Source organism: Motacilla alba, chromosome 1 (assembly GCF_015832195.1).
Source record: "Motacilla alba alba isolate MOTALB_02 chromosome 1, Motacilla_alba_V1.0_pri, whole genome shotgun sequence".
NCBI lineage: Eukaryota > Metazoa > Chordata > Aves > Passeriformes > Motacillidae > Motacilla > Motacilla alba.
The window spans coordinates 38494606-38518621 of NC_052016.1; the positions used below are offsets into that span (position 1 = coordinate 38494606).

At 47.8% G+C, this 24016-nt stretch overlaps 2 protein-coding genes across 3 annotated transcripts in view; one reads left to right on the top strand and one right to left on the bottom strand.

The window, feature by feature from the left end:
• LOC119707870 (alpha-2-macroglobulin-like protein 1) overlaps positions 1–2768 on the top strand; it is a 25606-nt gene extending 22838 nt beyond the window's left edge. The window contains exon 35 of the mRNA XM_038153497.1: positions 2677–2768. The gene's annotated coding sequence lies outside the window, so the exon portion shown is untranslated. The remainder of the gene's footprint in view (positions 1–2676) is intronic.
• LOC119707742 (alpha-2-macroglobulin-like protein 1) overlaps positions 1–23197 on the bottom strand; it is a 24090-nt gene extending 893 nt beyond the window's left edge. Inside the window, exons 1-35 of one of the 2 annotated variants that reach the window (XM_038153233.1) lie at positions 22914–23197; positions 20573–20759; positions 20092–20254; positions 19302–19354; positions 19002–19019; positions 18158–18311; positions 17648–17732; positions 16975–17095; positions 16746–16863; positions 15782–15891; positions 15262–15432; positions 14596–14820; positions 14406–14469; positions 13749–13894; positions 13444–13593; positions 12426–12623; positions 11680–11767; positions 10904–11057; positions 9887–10115; positions 9399–9522; positions 9097–9218; positions 8634–8685; positions 8156–8239; positions 7613–7789; positions 7227–7308; positions 6211–6367; positions 5543–5617; positions 5215–5386; positions 4538–4752; positions 4021–4236; positions 3509–3624; positions 2763–2853; positions 2408–2476; positions 1081–1183; positions 366–407 (exon numbers count right to left, since the gene is read on the bottom strand). In XM_038153233.1, coding sequence (XP_038009161.1) covers positions 367–407; positions 1081–1183; positions 2408–2476; positions 2763–2853; positions 3509–3624; positions 4021–4236; positions 4538–4752; positions 5215–5386; positions 5543–5617; positions 6211–6367; positions 7227–7308; positions 7613–7789; positions 8156–8239; positions 8634–8685; positions 9097–9218; positions 9399–9522; positions 9887–10115; positions 10904–11057; positions 11680–11767; positions 12426–12623; positions 13444–13593; positions 13749–13894; positions 14406–14469; positions 14596–14820; positions 15262–15432; positions 15782–15891; positions 16746–16863; positions 16975–17095; positions 17648–17732; positions 18158–18311; positions 19002–19019; positions 19302–19354; positions 20092–20254; positions 20573–20759; positions 22914–22984 — 4401 coding nt within the window. In that variant the 5' untranslated portion in view covers positions 22985–23197 and the 3' untranslated portion in view covers position 366. Of the gene's footprint in view, positions 1–365; positions 408–1080; positions 1184–2407; positions 2477–2762; positions 2854–3508; positions 3625–4020; positions 4237–4537; positions 4753–5214; positions 5387–5542; positions 5618–6210; positions 6368–7226; positions 7309–7612; positions 7790–8155; positions 8240–8633; positions 8686–9096; positions 9219–9398; positions 9523–9886; positions 10116–10903; positions 11058–11679; positions 11768–12425; positions 12624–13443; positions 13594–13748; positions 13895–14405; positions 14470–14595; positions 14821–15261; positions 15433–15781; positions 15892–16745; positions 16864–16974; positions 17096–17647; positions 17733–18157; positions 18312–19001; positions 19023–19301; positions 19355–20091; positions 20255–20572; positions 20760–22913 lie in introns of both variants that reach the window. The other variant, XM_038153151.1, reaches the window with a different exon arrangement.
• Positions 23198–24016: the final 819 nt, after the last annotated feature.

Here is a 24016-nt window from a genome sequence, read left to right on the forward strand (position 1 = left end):
TGGAGGGGTGTGAAACTACAGGGAAAGTGCCAGGAAAGGGAAATGTGGTGACTTGAATAAAGTGTATTTGATGCAAAGGGCCAGGACTGGTGATAGTACCTAGTACATGCAATCTTTGTTTTCTGGAACATATCTCCAGCTTTGTCATAATCTCGTCACATCAAATCTTCTACTTCAGTTCTCTTTCCCTCAGTTTAACCACTGGGATACAGGAACTCCCCCTAACTTGCCATTGCAAATGGCTTTCTACCCTGGACCTGCAGTCTGGCAAGTTTCTTGACCAAGGGCCTTTGCCTGCATCTCCCTCCCCTTCCATATTCTTCAGGACCATGCCTATGACAACAAAAGAAGTGTTGGGCCCTCACCTCACTTGCATGGGACACTGTAGCTCATCACTGCAGTTTCTTCTGGAAGACAAGAAAGAAAGTGCTGGTGAGACACATTGTCAAAACCCCACTAAAGCAATCCAGCATTGTGCCACTGTTCCTAGGAGAGGTGTTCCCTCCATTTAGAGGCTACAACTCCCCTCTATGTGACACACTGGTGTGTGCCCATGACTCTGCAGCTGGTCAGGATTTACCCAAGGCATGAGGCTGCAAGTCCCAAAGAGCTCCATCACAGTTATGAATTCCAGATTTTCTCAAGGAATAGCAATCCCTGAAACATTTCTAGCTTTTCTTCCCACTAGGAACCCCACAGAACAGAGGACAAGTTGGTTTTGGTTTTATTGTTCTAAGGGGGCCCATACTCTTCTGAGTCATCCCCTTGCTATGGTCCCTCTGCCTTTTCTGTCTCCCACAAAGTAAGTGCTCAAAAGCACAGCTCCTTGCTCCACTCTTGTTGGGAGAGCCAGACCCTCAGTGGTTCTACACACCAGCTTCAGGCCTGCAGTTCTGGAGCCAGAGGGAGGAGCACCTACCATTTTGAAAACCAACAGGTTAAGTTCATGCCTAGAGAGCTTCTAAGGGACAGTCAGATAACCTTGTTAGAGATGGTATTGTCTTAGACTCAACAAAATTCAGAAATTATCTTTCCAGAAGTACATTTGGGTGGTTTTTGCAGTACAGCATCTGAGCTCACCTGGCATATAGTAATCATAGATCTTGATATTAGCTGGTTTATGATCCTTCACTTGCATGTCCTGCTCCACCAGGAAAGTGTAGGTTTGAGGCTGTCTAGTCAGCTAAGACCAAGAAATGCAAGGATTAAAAACAGAAAAGGACAGAAAAGTCCTGTAAGACAACCCCTTTCACCTACTTATACTCAGGCTCTGTAGAGACCTCACCACTGTGACACATCTGTTCTGCTTTCTAGTCCATCTCAGAAATATCTTTTACTTCCCATTCTGTGACTGTCTCCCCTTTTTTGTCACCAAATTTAACTCAGCTCATGAGGAACATCAGAAACCTACGGAGTCAGTGTGTACTACCTAAATGGTGTGCTAGTGTTGCCCACCAATCCCACCTTTCCATCCAGCTCTACTCTGAGCTCCTTCATTCACCTGGCCTTAGTGGCTACTTCCTTATTCATAGTGACATCAGCTCTTATTCTCCAGTCTCTCATAACCCTCATCATTAAGCAGACAAATACAAGCTGTGGACAAACATCTGCTGTAGGGTAGTAGTTACATGACCTGCTGTTCATTGCGGTGCACCTTGTGTTACCTGGCAGCTTGAGCTCAAATGTTTCTCTGTATTTTCTGCTTTCTGTTGTAGATGTAAGGAAAGCAGCAGCTCTGCAAGCCTAATGCGTCCATGTGACACTAACCCACTTCCTATAGGGCCAGCTTAGCTCAGCCTAATGACAGAAACTGAGGATGAAGAATCACAGAAATGCTCCTTAGAAATACTGGAGTTTTAAATACATGCCAGGTCTCATTTCTGGTGCTGTTTAGGTATTCACGGAGCTAGAAAAAGGCTGGAGTGGTTCTTAATCTGTTGATTCATGAGGCTGTGGAGTGAACACTTCTGTTCACACAACCATCTGGTTTCGTTTCAAACAATCCTGGCAAAATCCATGAGCAATCTTGCATGCTCTCTGCTGCATTCGGGTTGCTTAAGAGTTTTCTAAGATTTCAGGCTTGCTTGGATTTGCTAGATGGATCTTATTACTACTCCCCAGTCCTAACCAGGCACCATATATATGGACTTTCAATAATCACTGAACAGTGCCAACAGATGTAGGCTTAAAATGAGAGTTTGCTGTGTTTCACTCAAGTTAAGTAGCCCTGTAAGTGTCTCTACAGATGAACAACTGCCAACTGGCACTTCTCCAGATCAGCAAATGTGGCTGGTATGCAGGAACAACAGCTCTGGATAGTTAAAACAGTAGTGAAACCAGTAAACAAGAATAAAAGCTGTCAGTCCATAGCCCCTTTAATGATGATATTAGCCCAAATTACACTCACTTCCTCCAGGTAGAGAACGACTTGGTCAGCTTTGCTTTCAACTTTCTTCACTAAAGGCATTTTCTTTAGCTGAAAATAGGGGAGAAATATCAGAAAGGCTTTAATAAAAAGCAGAAATATTCAGGGGTGTTTGTCCTTGTGAGAGTACGGACAAGTATTTACATGGCCAGGGAAGCTGTTGATGTAGGGAAAGGCTAGGTGCAGCTTGGAAGAGACTTTGAGTATAAGGATTTCTTAGGAAGAAAATAACCCTGTTTCTCTGCTCACAGGAATGATCACATTTCAGCATACAGTCCTGCATGATGGACATCCATCACTGTTCCCATCCCAGCTGGACACAAATTCACGGTCTCACCTCTTCCAGTGAACCTGCCACGGGGCTGTATCCAGACAGCAGCTCCACTTGGATCAGGACCATGTTGGTGGACACACGGTTCCCTGTGTAGCTGCAGCAGGAACCCAAGGGACAGCACTAATGTTACTTTCTGAGCCATGATCTCCAGATACTCCAGTACTCTTTGGTACTCAGGTGGAGGAATGTGCCTTTCTTTCCAGTGTTTCTCCTGTAAGCATACCTGTTTCTGCACTGTAATAAATCTTTGTGCTTCCTTTGATCTTACTTTTAATTGTGCCAAGGAGAGTAAGTTCCTTGGAAGCCTTGTGGTATTATGTTCTTTAGGCATGGCAGGGCATATCACATCCTATGCCTGTTCTCTTGGCAGTTCTGTCCCAAGCCAGGTGGGAGTGCAGCAGAGGAGAGTGGTGTGACAGTCAGCCAGGAGCGGAGGAGGGAACACTTAGCAGTATGTGGCAGTCCCACAGGACCTTCACATCATTAGTGTTTTGAGACCTAATCCTAGAAGGGGGTGAGACCCACAGACCTTCGGAGAATTTGTGGTGAGGGGCATGGGACAAGACAGGACTACAGCCTGAGCCACCCCTCTGGGGCCTTGTGCCTCTCACCCAGCTGGGGAGAGCACAGTGGGGTCACCTCAGCACGTGGACCCCACGAGTGAAGGGGAACCCTGCCATCAAGAGACTGGTGTGGTGTCAGAAGCCTCTCAGCACAGGGGAGGAAAGGGGCAACTGAGTGTCTCCTACCGAGCACGAATGGTGACAGGGAATCGCGTGGCGTCAGGCACGGTGCACTCCGTCTGCACGGATACGGCAAAGGTGGCCTCGCTTCTCAGTGGAGGGATGTGGTACCTCAGGATGGCCTGCCAGGACAGAAAGAAGCTGGATGGCAGAGAACAGCAGGTTTTTTTTTTTTGCTGGAGAGTATTCTTGTCTAGACTCAGCTACTGTTTGCTGTCCTGCATTGGTGTAAGAGAAAACCATGCGGCAGAAGCAGCGGTTCTGTTACTAGTGCACTGCTCCTGCTGGATTTCTTGGAGGAGAAGAGCTGCTCTGTCTGGATGGAGATGATCCAGATTTCACCTGGGGAGTAGATGTTACCTTCCTGCTGGATCTCAGTTACCCCAACCAGCCTTGAAGTCCAGATTCTTGAAAGTTACTATAGCAGTTTGTTTTGACAGTTGGCTAAGTAGCAGGGTAGGATATTCTCTGGCTTTCAACGCTTTTCACCAGACAGACTTCTTCCTGGCTGGGCTTACCTGCAGGAAAAGACACCCATGGCCTTGCACATGCAGGGTATAATCTTGGGGAATGGCTGGCAGCTCCACTGTCTGCTGCAGGAGGCGATTGCTTTTGTCTACTCGGAAGTTTTGGCTGAACCCCTTGGAAGTGAGAGAAACCTGAAGATCAGGGCTATCCTTGCTAAAGATGTTGGTTGCATACAGAGCTAGGGCTTCCAGAGCAGCAACCGTGTCCTGAGGAAAGAGAAAAACATCAGGAAAAGTAGGATTCCTGCTTCCTATGCATGCCCAGTCCTTAGCCTTCCACCCCCCTCCCCCCCCCCCCCCCCCAAACTGCAGCTGTAGCACAATAAGAGTTGAGCTTTTCCCTCTGGCTTTTAGCATGGGATTATCCGTAACTCCCAGGACTTGTAAATCCATAAAACCTTTTTTAATTTATTTATTTTTGTTTTTCTGCTATGGGCTGTTAGAACCCACTTCTCTCAAAAAACCAGCATCAAATCTGATGATGATGATGATGGCTCAAGGGGATTACCTGGGTTGAAGCAAAGCCTCCATATGGGTTTTGTTGCTTGGTGAGCCAAGACACAATCTTGGATGCCTTTTTGATTTCATCTGACGACAAACTTGACTTTGTAAGGTGAGCCATGAGGATACTAGATGTCAATTCCACATCAACAGATGGAGCCCGATACCAAGATAGGGAATCTTCTTCCTGTTTGGACTGTTGACTCCAGAATATTTGGTCGTCTAGAGGTGGAGTGGGAACATTTATGGAGTGTGTAACTGTATCTAGTGACCCTGGAGTTCTACTTAGCCCCTATATAGGTACTAAACAAACATGTACATTGGACATAATGTATTTGGACAAGATACATGTGCATAGCTCCCTGTTTGCTCCCCACACCCTGCTTTTCCCAGAAAAACCTTAGGTCTGCAGGCTGGGGAGGAGCTCCACTATATCCGTGAAGCACCCCTGGTTTGGGTGACTGGGAGGCCAGGACTGTGAGATGATCCATAGAGACAATCTGTCTCACAGTGTGGGACAGCTTGGCAAACTGAGGCTTGGATAGCCAAGCCTTGGACTCCCCACAGAGCTCTAGCAGTACCCGTCTACCCTACTCCTTCCCTCCATTCCAGTGGTGGTTTAACCCAAGGATTTCCACACAGTTCTGCCAGTGGCCCTCCCTCCTGCCCCAGAGTCTGTGGTACCTCTTATTATGGCAGCCTTATCCAATCTTTTGAGGATTTTCTGCCTGAGGGCCTTGTCTCCTGCCACTGCAAAGGCGTTTGCAGCCAGTGCCAGGCTGTAGAGGTTGGGACTGCCAGTATCAGCATGGACCAGGTCCCTTATACACTTCAGAGCTTTCCCCACAACTGGGTCCTAGGATACAATTGAAAGCACTCTAGTTATGGGCAGGGTTTTTGGGAAGGGAATGCAGATTTCACGTGTACAGAAGAGGGTGGAAACCAAAGGCAGAGGCCAGGCACTGCGTGTGAGAGGCTGTGCACACAGCCCGCTCCTGCTGCCGATACTCACGGAGTGAGGCATCCCCGAGTGTATGAGAGCTATCACAATCACAGAGCTCAGCCCCAGGCCTTCCTCCACTGCACCCTGCAGACACCACAAAACACAAAAGGTGAGGGATGCTATGAGAAGGGAAAGGGGAGAGTTTTCTAGTGCCTTCTGCTCCCCTAGCAAATGCTAGCACAAGCAACAGTGCTGGTCCCTATTCCCTCTCCTATGGAACTGACAGGACTGGTATCCACTTTTAAAGGTCCTGCTTACCAGAGCACTCCTCTGCCAGGGTTTCCCTATCTCTTCTGGGTAGCTGATTCCCTCCCTCTGCTGAGCACATTCCCCTTTCTCCTCCTAAATGTAAGATTTTCAGTAGCAGATTTCAATGCCAGGAGAAAGTGATGTTCCCACAACCCCGCTGCAAGGTGGTGAGTCTTAGCCCTTGAGACGGAGGTAGGGCAGGGCACTGTTTCAGTTCCCAAGTGCACATCATCAAATGCAAACCTTCATTATTCGTAAGTTGAAAAAGTGCCACAGTGACTAGGCAACCCTGAGCGTCACCCAAGGGTGACCCTGGGCACTTCAGAGCCTTCCTCCTGCAACAGAGTTCATTTGTTCTTGTCCCCCAAACTGGACCAGAATGTGAAGGAGCTCTGAGGTACCTAATGAACCACCAGGACATGTCATACCATCAGACCATTGTTGAAGAGCTTCCCCACACTCTTGAAGCAGCCAGATGGAGTCTGACTTTTAATCAGGGCACTGGCAGCATCCTTTATATTTTGTTCATCTATGTGGATGAAGTGCTGGGCTTGGCTGAAGGTCTTCAGGACAAGAGCAGTAAGCCTAGAGCCAAGGAAGGAAGGAGGATATAGAACTGAATTGTCACTTGATGCACGTCTTCAAGAGGAGAGAGGAGTCTCTGTGCCTTCTACTACATTCTCCCTGAAGAAATACCTGCAGGCCACAGCCCCTGTGCAGATGGAGAACTGGAAGCAATGCACATGAGCTCAAGAAGCTTGAGGTCAGAACCATGTGCAGCAAGAGGGAAAAAATTCAATTCTTCAGACCTTCAGAGCTCTGCTAATTCTAACAGGGTGCTTTGCTGCCCTAGAGGGCTGACACTTAGTGAGCTCACTCAGAGCCATTCCCAATCCTGTTTGGGCACCAAGCATTCTGAACACCTGTAAAGAAGGTGCCTTTGCTGCCACGTTTTAAGAATCAGTCTTGTTTGGGGTGCCCAAGAACAAACAATCCAACAGAGATACTTCAGGTTAGCTCATTGTTACATTTGACAGAGGTGTTCCATAGACTAAGAGGAAGATTTTGTATATTTATCAAAACAGATAAATAGGGAAAGTGATGGCATATTGGGGAGTGTGAAACCTGGCATGACATAAATGTTATGGACTAAGAGATGGATATTGCTCTGGTTTCGGCTAGAGTGGAGTTAATTTCTTCTCAGCTGTTAGAGTGCCATGTTTTGGATTTGGCATGAGGATGGTGTTGAGCGAACAGCTGTGTGGTGCTTAATTTCCATCTGGGCTTAAGCTACAACACCTTCCAAAAGGTCTCAGGAGCAATTTCTGTATAAAATTCCACACTTTCAGACTGCCTCAGTTTCCCCAGACCAAAATCCAAGCCAGCTTGAGCCTGATCAGGTCAAACTGTTGTTCCTCAGTTATGTCTGGATAACATTGCTTACCAAGTGTTTCCTGGCTCACTTCCTTCCCCAAAGGCACTGTATGAGCCGTCTGTGTGCTTGTACAGGAGCTGCTGCTGATATCCTGCAGGAAGAGGCTGGGGGTAGTGAAGATGCTGTGTGCCTGTCCTGTTCTCCAGGAGCCAACCTGCCCCACCAATCCTGCTGATCATTACAGAGAGCATTATCTCTGAGGAATTTAGCAGAGGGGTGCCATGTACTGCTTGTTTCGCTGACGTGCTCTAGCCTGATTTACACTGCTGCAATTACCATGATGCCAGGCAAGTGATGCTGCACAAATCCTGCTCAGCACCAGGCCTCTGCTGAGGCTCCTTCCACACAAGTACTGTAGTGGACATCACCAGCTTAACAAGTAGGAATTCACTCACCGCTTTCCAGGTAGCTAATTGCCTTCTGTTTGATTTCTGGAGTCAGCTGTCCTGTTTCTTCAAGGTACCGTGTGATAAAGACATTTGGGGCAAAATGAACCATGTTCTGCTCACCACAGCCACTGGACATCTGGAGAAGCTCATCTATGTTGTCCAGTGCTGTTCCCATAATGTCACCTGTAGGACAGAACTACAGCTTTGGGAGCCATACGCATTCTTACATGTAAAACAACTCTGGTCTCACAGATTCACCAGATAACCTGCTAGGACTGATCTCAGTTCACCTCTGCTCACATGATGTCTACAGACTGTAGGAACAGTGATTTGGTACTAGGCTGTCTTTCCCCTGGCTTGGTGAAATTATACATCCATCCAGTGCCACTTGTAGAGGACAGACAGGATACTGCTCTGGAAGAGAGTACCATACCTCGCTGTACATATTCCCTTTCATTACTTTGTTTGCTAAAGAAGACACAGTGGCACCAGAAGAGATGTGTCCTGCATGGAAAAATATTACTTCCCAAGACTCTTCTAAAAACTCACCTAAGAAAGAGATGTGGGCTCTCTCTGACCCAAGGACAGTGTTCTCTGGCATAGTGAAAGAGATTGTCTCTGAAGCTGAAGTTCCTGCAAACAGCAAAAACATCGGAACAACAGGCATGAGAAAAAGGGCAGAGTCACAGGTGTCTCCCAGGAGATGGTGTAAACAGGTCTGGGATCACCTCATCAGTTGGTGAAATCAGCATTCAAAAGAGAGGATGACACAGATCCAGCCACCCATAGATGAGGGTCTGTGATGTGGTTAGGCTGTGGTTTTATGTTGCCAGGAGCTTTTAGTACTGGGTAGGGCTGAATGGCTTTGCCTACCCATAAAAGCTCCAAGATCCCTGACTTTCTGCTCCCTACACACCTCCAGAGAGTCCTAGAGTTGTTCAAACATCACACTGCTTCCATCTGATCTCTCTGTTCTGTGCATAAGCACAGCCCCAGTAAGACAGTACTTAGGGGTCTCTGCACCTACCTTCAGGGCACAGGAGTGAGGTGTGGGTCTTTTCCTCCAGCTGCCCTTCTGCCTGGTGGGGAAAAGGCTAGTCAGCTCAGAAGGGAGAGTGGTAAAATCAGAGAGCACTGTGCAGCACCCCACCTTTGTGCATGCACCTTTTCCATCCTCATGGGCCTTGGCAAAGGGCTTCACACACACAGCACAGATATTCATGCCCACAGTGAAATTGTATGGGAAGCAGGTTTCTAAGCTGCTGCATGGCCTTTGACACCATTGCCCTGCCAGCAAACAGTTCTGACATTTCTGTCCCATCCAGTGGAGGAGCTTCAATCCAGTCTACCCTTAGAATCGCTCCTTGACCAGTCTCCCTGAGAAATGTGCCCACCTCCCCAGCTGACTCTTCCTTCCCAGGGCCACCCACCAGACTGTCTTGAGCCCAACCCAGCTCCAACATCTCCAGAACCCTGCAGGGCAGCCTGACCTTCACCAGCAGGTGTTTAACCACTGTGTCCGTCCCTCCGGACTCTGGCACAACAGCTGTAGGCTTTGTGCAAACATCTTCCTGCTCCACCACCTCAGCAGTGACAGTGAAATTCACCTTCCCTAAAAAACAAAACATCATGAGGCTGCTTGGCACATCTATGCCTACGTTTTAGTTTGCTCAGCCTCGGGCTGCTCACTCATGCTTTGCACAGGAGGCCAGTCTCCCTTCCAGCCCAGCTCTGGTTTTGTCAAGCAGCTCTGCCAGTGCTTCCCACCCCTGCCCCTTCCTCGACTCCTTACCTAATTTTGTAGCCTTCACATCCCAGGAAAATGTTTTTGCTGAATCAGGGCACAGGCAAAGAGTGAACCTGACATTTTCATGAAGAAACTCAAAATCCCTGGAGTCCATTAGGCTAAGCTGGAGCTAGAGGTGAAACAAAAGGGAGTTCAGGTTACAGAGCTGCAGCTGCTGCTGTGTTTTTCCATTCAGGTCCTTGATTCAAATAACAATCAATCCCAGAAGCCAGGGGTGAGTATGTTGATGGCCTGTTGCAGTATCTGTGGGACACCAGCAGCACCCCATGGACATGCAATCCACGTTTGTAAGGCTTGTCTTCTGGGGAGGGATAAAGGGGTCAGTGATGGCTCTGTGTGGGACTAAATTGAACAACTTCTTTGGAGTCTTTTGCCCAGTGCCTAAGCAGGCAGCCCCTCTGTATGGGTCTCTTTCAGTAAAGTAGTTCCCACACATTCCTCTGCTCCAAAGCATCATGGAGGGAGCCACTCACCGCCATGCACTGCTTCAGGTAGCTGAAGACTTTGACTTTCAGGGGAAATGACTCTCCTCGGAAAACAGAATAAGGCAAAGTGGGTTCCACGAAGAAGGGCTTGAAGCTCCTCAGGCTGGTGGTCTCTGAGATTCCCAAGCCATGGCTCTCCGAGGTGCAGAAGGTCATGGCTCTCCAGTCTGTGATACTGTCAGGTACTGTGACAGCTAGCTCAGCAGCCCCTGAATCACTGAGGAGAAAACAAAGTAGAAGAGGTTGTCCCCACCCTGGAAAGATTTCTCTTGGGAAGACAAATGCAGAAGTTCAGACTATGAAATGGAAGTGCATGTGAAGGCATGGGGATTCCTAGCAAGTAGGACAGAGGTATTGGAATGATAGCAAATAGGTGGGCAAGGAATGACTTGAGAGGAAAATGCAACCCATAATTTGTTTCTGAGCAGTGCTGCACCTGAAATTCTTCTTTTGTGTGGGCACAGAGGGCTCATAGGGGTCCGTGTTATACACCCAGTCTGTGCCATGGAGTATGGTGTGACGCTTCCTATTGGGAAGGTGTAGATACAATGAAACATGTCTCTTCTGAGGTGCATATTGACAGGACAAAAAGTAACACACAGCTGGAATGTGGGAGATTCTGACCTGACATAAGAAAATACCATGAGGATGGTCAAACATGGAAATGCAGTTTGAGGAGTCTCCACCCTTAGGGATACAGAGTACTTTACTACAACTTGATCTAAGAGGACCTGCCTTGTGTAGAATGTTGAGCTATGGATCTGTGGAGGCCTTTTACATCCTTCAATAGTGTGTGATGTTAAATTCCTAGAAGCATTTGGAAAATCTCAAGCAGAGACAGGAACTGAACCAAAACTCTATTGTCCTTATCCACTTCTTCGTAACTCCCTCTTTCACTTTGTGTGCAGAAGGCAACAATGCCCTGTCTCTGCTCCTGCCCATTCCCTCTGCTGTGTCTGGTAGAAAGTCTGTATCCCTGTGGAGCCACAGCCTGTAATTACTCACTTGATGGGAACCAGAGTCCAGATGAATGTCTCTGGGAACCAGGTACGTGCTGGCGCTGACTCATCGCCCAGCTCGATGAGCTCTGCCTCAGCAGCTTCAACAGCATCTTCTTCTTCTAGATACCTGGTCTCCAAGTCTGCCAGCTCATCAAAAGCTATTAGGAATACAAGCATTCATTCAAAGGCAGAGCAACTGTGAAAACAGGATAAAGTCCAGCCAGGAAAAGCACAGCTCTCCTTCCCTCCCACTCCCAGCCCAAACACCCTTGTTGTCTCCAAAATGCCCTTAACTTATTGTCTTCCATAAGACAACTCAGGAGGCCAGCGGGATTCCAATATGTGTGTGCTCCCCAGTGAGACATTTCACCTGCTCACAGTTTTGTTCTCATTCCCTGCAGAAAAGCCAAGATACTGTCTAATGCCAATCTTGGTTCATTCTCTGGTTTCCAGAAAGACCTTTCCTAGTCTTACAAGCATATTTTCTTTCCTGAGACAGATACCCCATTTCCCTCCTTGACCATATTATTTTCCCACTTGCCAGGTAAAGCTTCCAAAAGGGTTCAAACCCCACAGCCACCCCTCTGCCCCTCCAGTGCACTGGACACAAACTCCTGCCAGGGCTTTTCCCCTCTCCCTGTGGAGCACATCCCCTGTACAACCTCCCACTCACGCCTGTAAGCCATCCCCAGCTCCTAAGTACATTGCATGTTCAGCTGCCCATGTGCAGCCTATATGTTACCCGTGATCTCCAAAGAAACAGGAAAAATCGAGATGTACACATGTAGTCGTAGTCAAAAGTGGTCTGGGTGCGGCACTCAATTGGAGACTTGATTCTAAGGCTGGTTAAAAATGTTAGACCTGCATTCTGGAGGAAAGAAGGGGGAGAAAAGAAGGCATATTTCTGTGGAGGGGTTGTGTGTGTCTGAGGGTCTGTCTCTTCCCCCTCCTCCCAGCAGATCACAGCTACTCTGTGTTGTTGCACCTCAGCACAACATGCAAATTTATATTGGGAGAAAAGGCAGAACTGTCCTGCTCCCAGAGCCTGGTCCACATGCCACAGGATTGTGGGGGTGACCACTCGCATGTGCATGCCTGTTCACGAAGTCATTATTTTGGCACCACAGTTTGCTGCCCACCCTAACCCAGACTTTTCTTTATCCTTCACTGACATTCCTTTCTACTGTTCATTCTCTCCTTTCCCTGGGTTCCCCTTTTCTCTCAGGTGCTTTGCTTCTCCAACCTCCAATTTTCTCTGACACAGGCTGACAATCCACACTGCTTCCAATTCATAGAAAGTCTAAAGGGGACCAGTGGGGAGCTGGGTTCTAGGAATCTGCCTGATCAATGGGAATTTATCATACTGGGAGCACAGAGTGTCATTGATCTCTTAGTTGAGAAGCAAATTCAGATTGTGAAGTCACCAGCATTTACAGGAAAGACAGTCTGTGAAGCTACCCAGTGCTGACCTGGGATACAAAAGTGCTCAGCTCTGATATTTCAGGCTTTCTGGAAATTAGATTTACCTTCAGAAGTTCATAAACATCTGGTTGGGACACTGCATAAGAGTATCTGTTGTACATGAACGGTGACTTCATTCCTGGTGAAGAGGTGGGCTGAGAGGCATCAGTGATTCCTGGGCTCTTGCGGATGGTACAGTAGTCACTGTAGACATCTGTGAGGGTGCTGAGCTGCTCCTGAGCATAGCTGAACATATTATACACCTGTAGAGAGGGAACGAAAACAGTATAGGTCAGTATGAGAGGTGAGAAGATTTTCATTTCTATCCAGAGATTTCCTGTGACCTCAGAGGCCAAGCTCAGGTTCTGCCTATCATAAAGAACCCAGCCTCAAGGGGATTTGAATTTTATGGAGAGCCTTCACAAATTTTGGATGTACAGCACAAGAGAAGAACATGAGCCCCTCTGGGGTACGGCTGCATAGCTGTGGCCACTTCTAGCCTTATAATTGTACCTGTGAACCCAATGTAAAGACTAAGGACACCCTCCCTGCATGGGGAAAACACTGGACTTCTTGCCTGACTGAAGACTCATCCTGGATCCACCAAGACAGTGTCAGGAGGCAATTCAGGTGTCCTTAAACCAAGGTCTGGAGGAGAAAAGGGACCCTTCCACTGACAATACACCACTTAGAGCCCACTCTGTGAATGGAAGGACTGTCTGGTTCACATGGGCTGGAACAAAGACATGGAGCCTATCCCATGTGTGGCTTTTTTTTTAACATGACTTTTTTTTCAGAGCACTGTCATGAATCGGTTCAGGAGATGGATGTCTCTTCCCTTCTGCTTGCCACTGTGGTAAAGCACTGTAAGTTTAACCAGGATGTGACTTCAGGCTGTACCTGGGGCTGACAATGGGTTATTCTAACAGAATACAACCCCTGTAGACACTGGAAATTTTGGCTGGTGTTTGATGCTGGCCCTCATTTTTTCTCATTAAACGATGCCCTGTCCCCATTCAAGCACTTGTTGGTATATCCACCATGCCTCATTAACCACCAATGGTCAGCACTGGAGTGACTCACACTATCCCTGGATAGCTCAGCCTCTGGCCTCAGGAGAAGGACACTTTTGTCTACTGCACGGACGCTGCACAGGGAGCCTGGTGCAGCTTGCAAATGGAGATGGACAGTCGATCCTGGGAGAGCCACTGCATCTGAGAAGCCAAGCTTCACCTGAAACAGCAGGAGAAAGGGGGACTGCAGACACTGAGAGATGAAGGAAAGGGGAAGCTGTGGTTGTTGGGTTCTGCTGCATATCTACTGCCAGTTTGCAGATCATTAGCCACCCTCCAGCCTACCTGCCTCTCTGTGCTTTGTGCACTGCTTACATGGTTCCTGAAGCAGCTGGAGACTTTCAGACTGATGGTGTCAGCTGCCACTTGTCCCTCAGGGAAGGCAATGTAAACAAAGAGGGTAGCCATGGATGAAATGAGGTCAATGGGCAGAGTGATGTTGAAAGCCCCACTGTACTGACCTGAAGGATGAAGGAAAAATTGAAAAAGTATGGCAAGGTGCAAGGAAGTCTTCAATCCAAGGATTACAGCAGCAATGTACTCTTCCTCTGTAATACTTCTTACAGATTCTTGCATAAAAAGTATTCTGCCTTGCTTCTGGGGAGGCCACAGCTAGGGTAGGATGGAGGTTTTTATAGCAGTGACCTTGTATCATGACACACCTTGGCAACAGTGAGCACTTGGAAGAGAAATGAGTCTTTCCACTTGAGCCCAGAAAGACTCCATAAGTTACTTTGGCATTTTCCTGCTTGGCAGATAAACTCTGACAGTTTCATCATTTGATCAGCAGGAAAAAAAAAAAAAAAAGGAAATTAAAAGGCAGAAAAAATATAGCATATTTCCTCTAGGTTTTTTGTGCCAGCTCTGTGGTTTCCTGTTAGTCTCAGATCTCTTTTGTCTCCTTCTCCATCTAGGCTGGAAAGACTTTCTTGTTGGATCCTTAATCTGTTCCTGGCAGTTAGATGCTCTTACCTGATGGTGGATCAAGAAGCACTGTTGTTTGGCCGTGATGCACAAGGGACCCTCTGGCCATAACCTAAAGGGCAATGAACAGAACAAAGGGTTGAGAGTGCCTCTGCTCCACGTTTCTGGGCCAGCAAAGGGCCCTGTGCTGATGCACACCGGGCTCAGAACTGACCTCGCTGGCATTGCCCACACTCACCAGGTGGTAGAAGTGTGCTCTGGCAGCCCGGTGGCCCAGCTCTGTGGCAAGTAGGTGGTAGTGCACAGCGACCTGCTGCACATCCCCACAGGCTGGCACTGCCCGCACGGGCTGGATCTTCACGGAGCTGCGGCTGGAGGAGTAGAAGGCCCTCAGTGGGAGCGATGCGGTGCCGTAAGACACCTTCACGTTTCGACCGTTCGTGTCCTCCGGCTGGGACTTTGCCTGTGGCACAGAAAAAAGTGTCTGAGGATTTCCTACAGCTCTTCATACATACACCAAAACGAAGGCTGACTAAACAGTGAGCTCTGAACTATCCCCGTATCTACTTCCACCTACACCAAGTTCAATCAGTCCTCTTCTATGGAGCTTGGCATTTGCCTGCTGTACCACACTCTGGGATAACTAGTGCCTAAACAGGAGCAGGGACCTGTACACTGCCAGGGCTTTAGCTGAAGTCTGAAATTCTGCCATGCTGCTGCTATCCTGGGAACAAGCCAGATCATTTTACTATGTAAAGTGGCTTATCAGCTCCTGGATCAAACGACTGAACCTTTTGCTTCTGTCTGGTATATGTGGGTAAAGTATTAGCATAGATCTGCCCTTAAAATGTATTTCAATTCTAGTTACCTGCTTAGCTCTGGTTTGCAATAACTGGTTCCTAACCTGTAATACAACTTTACTGCTGTTGTCCCATGCTGATGTCTCCAAGACAAAGGAGGCCATCCCAGTGTCATCCGTGAGGTAGGTCTTGGTCTGCTTCCTGCTCCCATAGGACACTGTAAGGAACACCTTCTTGTTCTTCAGGGGTGTCCCACTGGCACTTCTGAGTTCCAGCTGTAACAATACAGAGAACAGTCAGAGAGTTGGAGGCCTCAGGATTGAAAATCCACCTCCCAGTAGAAGTCCCAGTCCCCCTCTCTGCAAAGGGACTCTCAGTGTGAATTTTGACCTCTCCAAACCTTCCTCATTTATGCAGCAGGCATCTCATCTGGCAAAGCCGCAGATCCTGCAGTCATACCTTTGGATAACCTCTTAGTAGATATGTCAAAGGAGGGACTGGGACAGAGGATTGTGCTGGCAGCTTTGGGCAGCTCAGAACAAGGGGACCCCTGGGCACTTCTGTGCCTGCCACCTGCTTAGGCCCAGCCACTGGGCTTCCCATGTTTCTTCCCTTTTCACTCACATTTCCATAGTAGGGAGCTCCTTGCTGATAGTAGTAGCTCGTCCCCCAGAACTGGAGAGTTGTGATATCAAAAGTGACCTTGCAGTTTTCAGTGGTGTTGAACTCCACCCCTGGGAAAGACAGGAGGCACATGCAGCTGAGTAGAGTGTCTAAGCAGGCATGAAGATTGGATAAACTCAGTTAAGTGATGAACTATCATTCATAGGGCACTGCAGTTTCTCCATGCAGCTTTAGGAGTCATTTAACACACACATACTCAGATACGGTGCCTCCTACACTCTGACGTGACAGAATGACAGCAATCTATCTGGCGGTCTCTGTGTCAGACACTTCTCAAACACTTTAAGATGGTCCTACTCATAATTGTCTTCTTCCATTCTCCTTCCCTCCTCACAGCAGTCACTAGAACACAGCATTTTTCCTTGCCTTTCCCATGTCAGTTCACAGCCTGATGTCTTGTCCAGTGTGCCCATCTGAAATCACTGCAGCAGTTTGTTAAGTGAATGTGTGTCACTGCTTCTGGCAAGGGGCTGCGAAACATTTTCTTCACAGGAAGAAAAGGAAGGCTTTGCAAAATCTTGTGAGAGTGGGAACCTTATAAGAAACATTATTTCCCTATCTGGGATGTGGAGATAAATCTAATGAGGAGCTAATAAAAGTACACAGTCAGGCCCTTGGTTATCTCTAGTTGGTCTGAATAACATCTCATTCCAATGGACTGTCCTAAAATATGGTTTAAGAACAAGAGAACGTGGCCCGGCCCATCTCTGTACACATTTTTAATGTGATGAGAAGACAAGAGAAAGCAGCTCTTGCCCATCTCCATCAAAACAAAATGACTGCCAGAGCAGGGATCAAGACTGGATGAACTCAATTGTCTTACAGATAAAAACCCAAAGACAAGTACATTTTACGAGTGTATAATGGAAGATTTTCCACAAAGTGTAGAATCAGTTTTTTCTACCTGTTCCACTTTCTTTCAGAAAAGCCTCAGCCTCCAGACTGAAATCATAATTATCACCATGCTTCCGGTGGAAAATCTTAGTATTCACTTCAGTGGAAAAGCAGCCATCCTCATTTGTCTGGGAATATGAAATCATATTTGTTAACCAATCATGAAGGCAAAAGAGTGTTCTGTCCCTTTGCTCTCTTTCCTCCCTTTTGCAGGAGGGGTGGGTGTCTCCCACGCTCACCTCGCCGGTGTAATCCTTACAGATACTGCGCTTGGCTTTGGAAGACTTGCGGTTGTAGCGGATGTGTTTACGGCACACCACAGCCTTCACGCTGCCCTGGACTGCTTTCCCATAGGTGTACCTGGCAAAGGGAGCACAGAGGACTTACACTCACACAGAAACATTGGCTCAGGAGTCAGTAATGTCAGCTTTACCCTGGGGCTTGCAGCTATACAGCCCAGCAGCCTGCAGTATATTCGTGGGTCAGCAGCTCAGCAGAGGAGGCCAAGAAGTACAAATAGCCTCATCAGATTGAGACAGAAGGCACTGGTAGGTTAGTTCTCTCCAAGTCAACAGTAGTCCCACCAGGCAGGGCTAGGGGACGTGTTGGCCACGATCTCAGCCATTATTCCTAAAACATTGTCCCTAACAAATACAGCAGAGGTGCTGCATTGTAGGGCACATGCTACATTGAGGGAATGCACTGCCACACTTTCAGACTCACAGAGAAAGTAGGGAGAAAGAATATGGAGAAAGGTGAGGGTCCAGGAGAATTGCTTGGCAAAGGATGACAGGGTACCAACTCTTGGGGTGAGGGTAGGGTTGGCAGAGACCATTTTGAGCTCAGTTATTGATGGCTGTGCATTTTCCAAACCAGTAAAAATGCACCTTCTGCCACGATAAGTCAGCTCACATGCCACAGACGTGGAGAGGGAAGTTTTCCTCTAGGATGGTGACCACCTGAGGCATCTGGATGGAGACACTGAACTTGGGCAGCACTGTGTGAAAGCAAGAGAAAGATAATTCAGTGAGAATAGAAAGACTTATTTTGCTTCAATCCTTCCAAAGTGGCTGCTTACAGGAAAAAAAAAAAATCTCTCCTTTCGTTCTAGCACATGGCCTGGTAGGAATACGCCAGCTAGGAAAATGGGACAGGAGTAGGCAGCTTGAGTCTCCTTCCCAGAGCACAGCTGTGGGACATTGTCTCAGTCCCATCCTCAGGACATGGGTGGGGGTGGGGGAAGAAAGCTGATGGGCCTGGGTGAAGGTCAGTGATTACACCTGTGGGCAGGCAGTTGCACTTCCCAGCACAACCAGCACAGCTGTTCACAGCTGCATGGCCCATCCAGCTCTGTGTGAGGAGGCGGGGCTGGAGGCTGGCAAAACACCTTTCTCTGCTGCCACCAGCTCCTGAGACTCTTACCATACTCCTCCACCCTGAAGGTGCGTGTGAGGCCAGGCATTCTGATGGTATACTCTCCAAGCGGTGCTTCTGCAGCCAGCGGGAAGGACAGATCCACAATGCCTCCCACAGGTGTAACATCCAGCCACTGTGCAATTCGGTTCCCTTTGGGGTCCTGCACAGGTGTAGCAGAGAGTAGTTATTTTCCAGTGCAAAAAGACTCTTTTGCAGGATGTCCAAGATACCAAGGTGTGGTCTGACCACATATTCTCTTGTCCTGAGAGCCCAGGTCTATGGCACAGCTACAGTGCTCAGGTGAGTCCAAGCTCAAAGAGGAAAGGATTTCTCTCCCTGTGTCATTGACGAAGTAAATCTACCATATATTTGTTCTCTGGTAGCACTGCCATCTCTGACTGCTGCAAAACTGTTGTCCACTGCCTGCCTGTCTCAATAAGAGAAAGAAGTGGTCCTTCTTTAGAGATCTCTGTGGTCACCTGAGCTGGCACAGCCTGCAAGGTCACTGTGGAGACATTCTGCCTAAGGCATGAGCTACTGGGGAATGATGTCTTGAATCCCCAGGAAAGAGCAGGGAAACGAGTCCAGGATTCCATGCAGGGGAACCATTGAAGCCCAGTCATGAAGGACAGTGCTCTCCACTGCTGATTCTGGCAGGGCAGGGTGCAGAATTCTAAGTACAGCCACACTGCCCAGCCATTAGGAGCTTTGTGATGAGTTGATAGGACTGTTCCCATTAATTCTGAGGTAACTGACTTTCTGCATCAGTATTTCCCTACCACCATCTCCAAACCTGTGTCTTCCCCAAGGTGAGAAGAGTTCATCACTTACAATAAAGTAGGAGCTTTACCTTCAGTTCCACCAGGCGCTGCTGTGGGGAGGAAAAAAGAGTTACTGGTGGGATGCTTTCAGATAAGTTACCATTCACCTCCTTGGTATTTTTTATTTCCCCAACCATCCATGAGTCTTCTCCAAGCAATTCCCAGGAATTGTCCATAACCCATGAGCAGCTCCTGTCTTGCAGGTGGTGCCCAACATTGTTTGTAAACACCAAAAGCAAATTTGATACCATCTCCTGGCTGGGCCAAGCACTGATCTAGAGGCAGTTCATAACATTTCCAGACTTCAGGTATCTTCCCTCTTGACTTACTGTTTCACTGCTGGCAATAAAGTTCTGATCCAAGGTCACAATCCGCAACTTGACTACAAAGCAAAAGGAAAACAGGACTGACTGAAATGAAATCAAGTCTCTCAATAGTAAATAACAAGAACACGTGGCTAAGAAAGATGTGTACACGGTCTTCTCTGAGGGGGTTTGGGCAGCAGATAAAACCATCCACTCCTAGGCCTATGCCCAAAGCCCTGCTAGGAGCTGGCAGGCTGCTAGAAAAAAAAAAAAAAAACGTTAGGAGAGGCAGTGTGGGGCTTTCTGGGAAGGCTGGCTGTGGTGGTGGGAAAGAGAATTTTTCTGGACAGTGGACCTGTGGTGGACCACTCAGTCTTGCCTGCAGTGAAGGTCATCCCAGTGGAAAGTGTGGAGAGGCATGGGGCAAACAGCTAAACACTGTGGTGATCTGAGCTGTGCAAGGGCAGTGGTGGCACCTGTAGGTGTGCAATCCTCACCTGAGGAATTCTGTGGGGAAGAGAGGGATTGAGAACCCTGACAGACAGTCATGACTTTAACTGGAGCAATCATGAGTATAACACTGTGGCTTCTAAATCTTTTCTCACACATCAAGGAAAACACACAAGCCCTGTTCACAGTGGCATATGGCATGCTAACACAGGAGAGAGATATTCCCAAACCCTTCAAAGCCTAGAAGGAAGCCTGTGGCCCATCTCCCTTCCTGAGCAGGTTCTGCGCAGAGGACTAGAGAGTACCCCACATTCTGTGGCCTGAGGACCACTCTCTCTCGCAAGACACGGCATTCTGTCCATACCGATCTGTCCAGGTTTGTACACGGGTTTGTCTGTCTGGATGAAAGTCTTCTTGTCTGCATGCTTGATTAGGACTTTCTGTTTCTTCTGGAACTCTGAGTTGGCTTCCATGACTGTGATAACAACAAAAGCCACTTCCTCAGGGTTTCCAATAGGTGGAGGGACCTGCAGGTATAGTTACAACCATCATTCAGCGTGGATCCCATTCACTGATCCCAAGGTTTTTGGAATAACAATTATGATATAACTTTTGGGTTGCTCTAGTTCTTCTTGCCTGGAAAGAACATTTCTAGAAAGGTAAAATATTAGTGGGTCTACATAGCAGAAAGGACAATGGCAGACCTATGCAGGCTGAAGCAGAAGATTCACTGGACAATTAAGATATCCTCATGGGAAGGCACAACTCTTTGCATTCCTGCCCAGCAAGAGCAGAACTCATGCCATATCCACCCTATTGAGAGCCCTTGAAAGTATCTTCCTCACCTGGAAGCTTGTGCAATGAAAGAAGGGGAGCTGAGAGATGGACTGAGTGATCAGAGTCTCATTCCCAGCTCTGCTTTGCAAGGTGACCGACACATGGATTGGGACTGCTTGCTCTCTGCTGAGCTGGAGACACACTGTCTCTGAGAAGGGGTAGTAGAGCTGAGATGGTATTGCCACGGCATAGTTTCTGGAAAAAAAGAAAAAAGAAAAAAGAAAAAAAGAAAAAAAGAAAAAAGAAGTCAGGTTAAACTGACTTTCTAAGAGGGCAGGTTTTTACCTGTATTTAGGTACTTCCTAACAGACTTCTGCCCTCTTCACTCTGCTGTCATGACACCAGTGGGACATGACACTGTTCTCATCTGTGGGTACTGGAAACATTGACAGTGAGGCAGCACTATATGCTGCATGCACATATAAAATTACAAAGTCACTGCCTTACAAACTGAAAGTGAAAATAAGGTGAAGGGACCTCCCCACATCACCCAAGGGATCAGCACCAGCTTGGCTCTCCTGCAGATTTCCCAAGTCTTCAATGTTTTCACTGCACCACACCACCTTATCACCATCAGTTTTGTTGGCTGGTTTTCCCACTACTCTTGGGCTCAGAAACAATGCCCTCTGTGAGGGACCCAGTGTTCCAGCTTCATGTCCCAGCCACAGAAACTCATGAGCACCTTCACTTCAGCTCCTGACACTCTTGTCCTCTTTGTGCTCTACTTGCTCTCCCATTTCTGCATCTACTCTGAGCTGCGTCCATAACACCAAAAAGCTGTTCACAGTTTGTTTGTTTCCATCTTTTACTGTACTGTAGCATCTAGGACCAACAAAAAGCCAACATTCAAGCAGATTTCAAAATTGTTATCACTGATTCCTCGCACTCACTGCCCCTGGACAGGCTCAGCCAGCAGCATGTTTTGCAGGAAGCAGAGGGCAGGGCTTGGAAAGATCAGAAAAGCTGGAGGAAGGGAGGTGACCTGCTGGCAGTTCTCAGCTGGAGCTCAGCACCCTGGTGAGAAGGAGTCAAAGTCCTGCTGGCCAGGAGCCTTTGACTGCTGTCACACTTGAGTGCTGCCAAGCTGCCTTGAGGATCTCAAAACACATAAAAACAACATTTTGTTTTTCCTACTTGGGCTGACTCATGGCACCTCCCTCTTGCCAATTGTGCCAAAGGATGGGATGAACACTAAAAATTCACTGCTTGAAACTTCACATACCACCCTTGCTTTTGATGATCCTTTACTCTGGAACATTTTCTTACACCCCTTTAACATTTTATCCCTTGCCCTTGCTTTCTGAGCTATAAAAGTAAGAAAGAACATCTCTGGGGCTGTCATCCAAGGGTCCCGAGATCCAAGCTGGATCACAAATCTATGAAAAAAATTGGAATACAGGCAGGACAGCAAACAACCTATTGAAGCGAGTGGTATTTCCATAAAGCAAAGCTTCATGCTGAGGGTAACAGTGGCAAGCAGACAGCAGTAAAGCACATCCCTTGTATGGGAGCTTGTCAGCCTATGGAACATGTCCTAGAGGAAGTACTCCCACTGGAGAAGGTTTTTAAAACTAGGCTTGTGCACACCACACCACACGCAGCAGGAGGGAACCCAGCTACAACCCACTGCCACATTTTTCACTGTAACATCTACTGCTCCAGCACAGTCATGCTTCTGTTTGCACTTGTGCCATGGCTGCAAAAGCAAACGCCTTCAAAAAAAGCAAGAACAAGTTCACAAGCCAGGACATCACAGAAGTATCTGCTGGAACAGGAGTTGCATTCCTGACAAAGCATATGAAGAGAAGCTGTGCTGGGAATTGTTCTTGAGAGAGGTCTGAGAAAAGGCGTGGTGGGAGCAGATGGCCAGCCAAGCCTGAACGAACACACTGCTTTACTAAAAGCATCCCTACCAGATACTTAGGATCATGTTTGCTCACTTTGTACAGACACTCAGCTTTGCTGGCTAAATTATTAAATGGTGACCTATGACCTGGGAAGAAAGGCTTAGCCCAAAGGAAACATATTCTGGAACACAGTAGGAGGCGTGAGATATTGGAAGGTCAGAATTAAGCACAAGCAGAAAGCTGGCAGAGTCGTTCTGCCTGAGTCCTTGCTGAAATACATGGTCTACATCAAAGGCACTAAAGGAAGAGCCAATTAGCAGGGGGAATGTGGGGAAAGGGCACATGGAAACCAAACAAAACCTTGGGAATATGAGAAATTATGGCTCTCCAGAAAAACACTCCTCACCTTAAGACTTCTGTCCCATTTCTGTCATCTACTGCCACCCTCCCGTCAGGACCCCTCAGAGACCAGAGCACATTTGCAAAGCAGTGAAGTTCTTACAGCATTGCAGGCATTCCAGCCGTGCTAGGCAGGAGAAGGATGCAGCCCCACAGGAAAACGATCCTCCACATAGCTGATTGCTCGAATTCCTCCAAGGTCGAATTCCTCCAAGGAAAGCTTAGCCACTCCTCAGTACCCTCTTCTCCCCTGCTCCTGCTGTCTTCCTTCTCCCCCTCATCCAGAGCTGATGGAGCATGCAACTTCTGCCCCGACCAGACCAGACGCCCGTTCCTCCCTTGGCTTCAAAACCAAGGTGGAGATCAGGCTGCTGGTGGCTGGAATGTGGGCGGGAGAAAGGGGTGGCGACAATGTTTACTGCCTACAAACTAGAGGCAGCTGCTTCGAGACTTTGTAAGGCTTGTTGGTGTTTCTCTGGGAGAGGGCTTGTCTGCCTTAGGCAGCAGAGCTGCTGGCAGCGGGAGTGCTTAGTTACTGTATTTGGTACAGGGGCCCAATTTTCAAAAATTTTTCCCCAATTTTTTTTACTGGGACGTCATCAGAAACATTTGGATACAAATTAATTCTTTGTGATGTCAGTGGATTTTTCTTCTTGGTTCTTCTGCAGAACTTCTTAAGTATAATTTGTTTCTTACTGAAATTTCGCTTCTGACCTGCAGCCTCCAGCTGGACCAGCCCAGGGCTTCACATGCAGCTCTGCCAGTGTCCCCATTTCTCCCTGGAGGAAGGGAAGAACTTTAGCATTTTATTATCTTTTGGCTGTCTTTCTGTTTTTTGTCTCACTAGTTTAGACTTGAATTCAAACCCCATTTTAATTTTGGAGACTCAAATATGCTCCCAGATCAGTGACATACAGTGCTTTAAACCCGAGGTTTATCTGCAGTGTCAGTGCTAGGTTGAAGGCTCGTGTGCCCCTGTTACATTAGACTGTGGTCTAGGAGAGTGGGTGCTAAGCACACAGATGTGGACTGTGCCAAAGTAAATCCAGGGATTGCTTCAGCTGGGAGCAAGGCACGGGGGGATGGCAAATTCTCTCTGTGCTTGTGTACCTTTGGTTGAGTTCTGCTAAAACACAGCAGGGGCCAGGACAGAATGAGGATATCCACCTTCAGGTGAGGTTGTAACTAGAGGGCAAAGTCATCCAA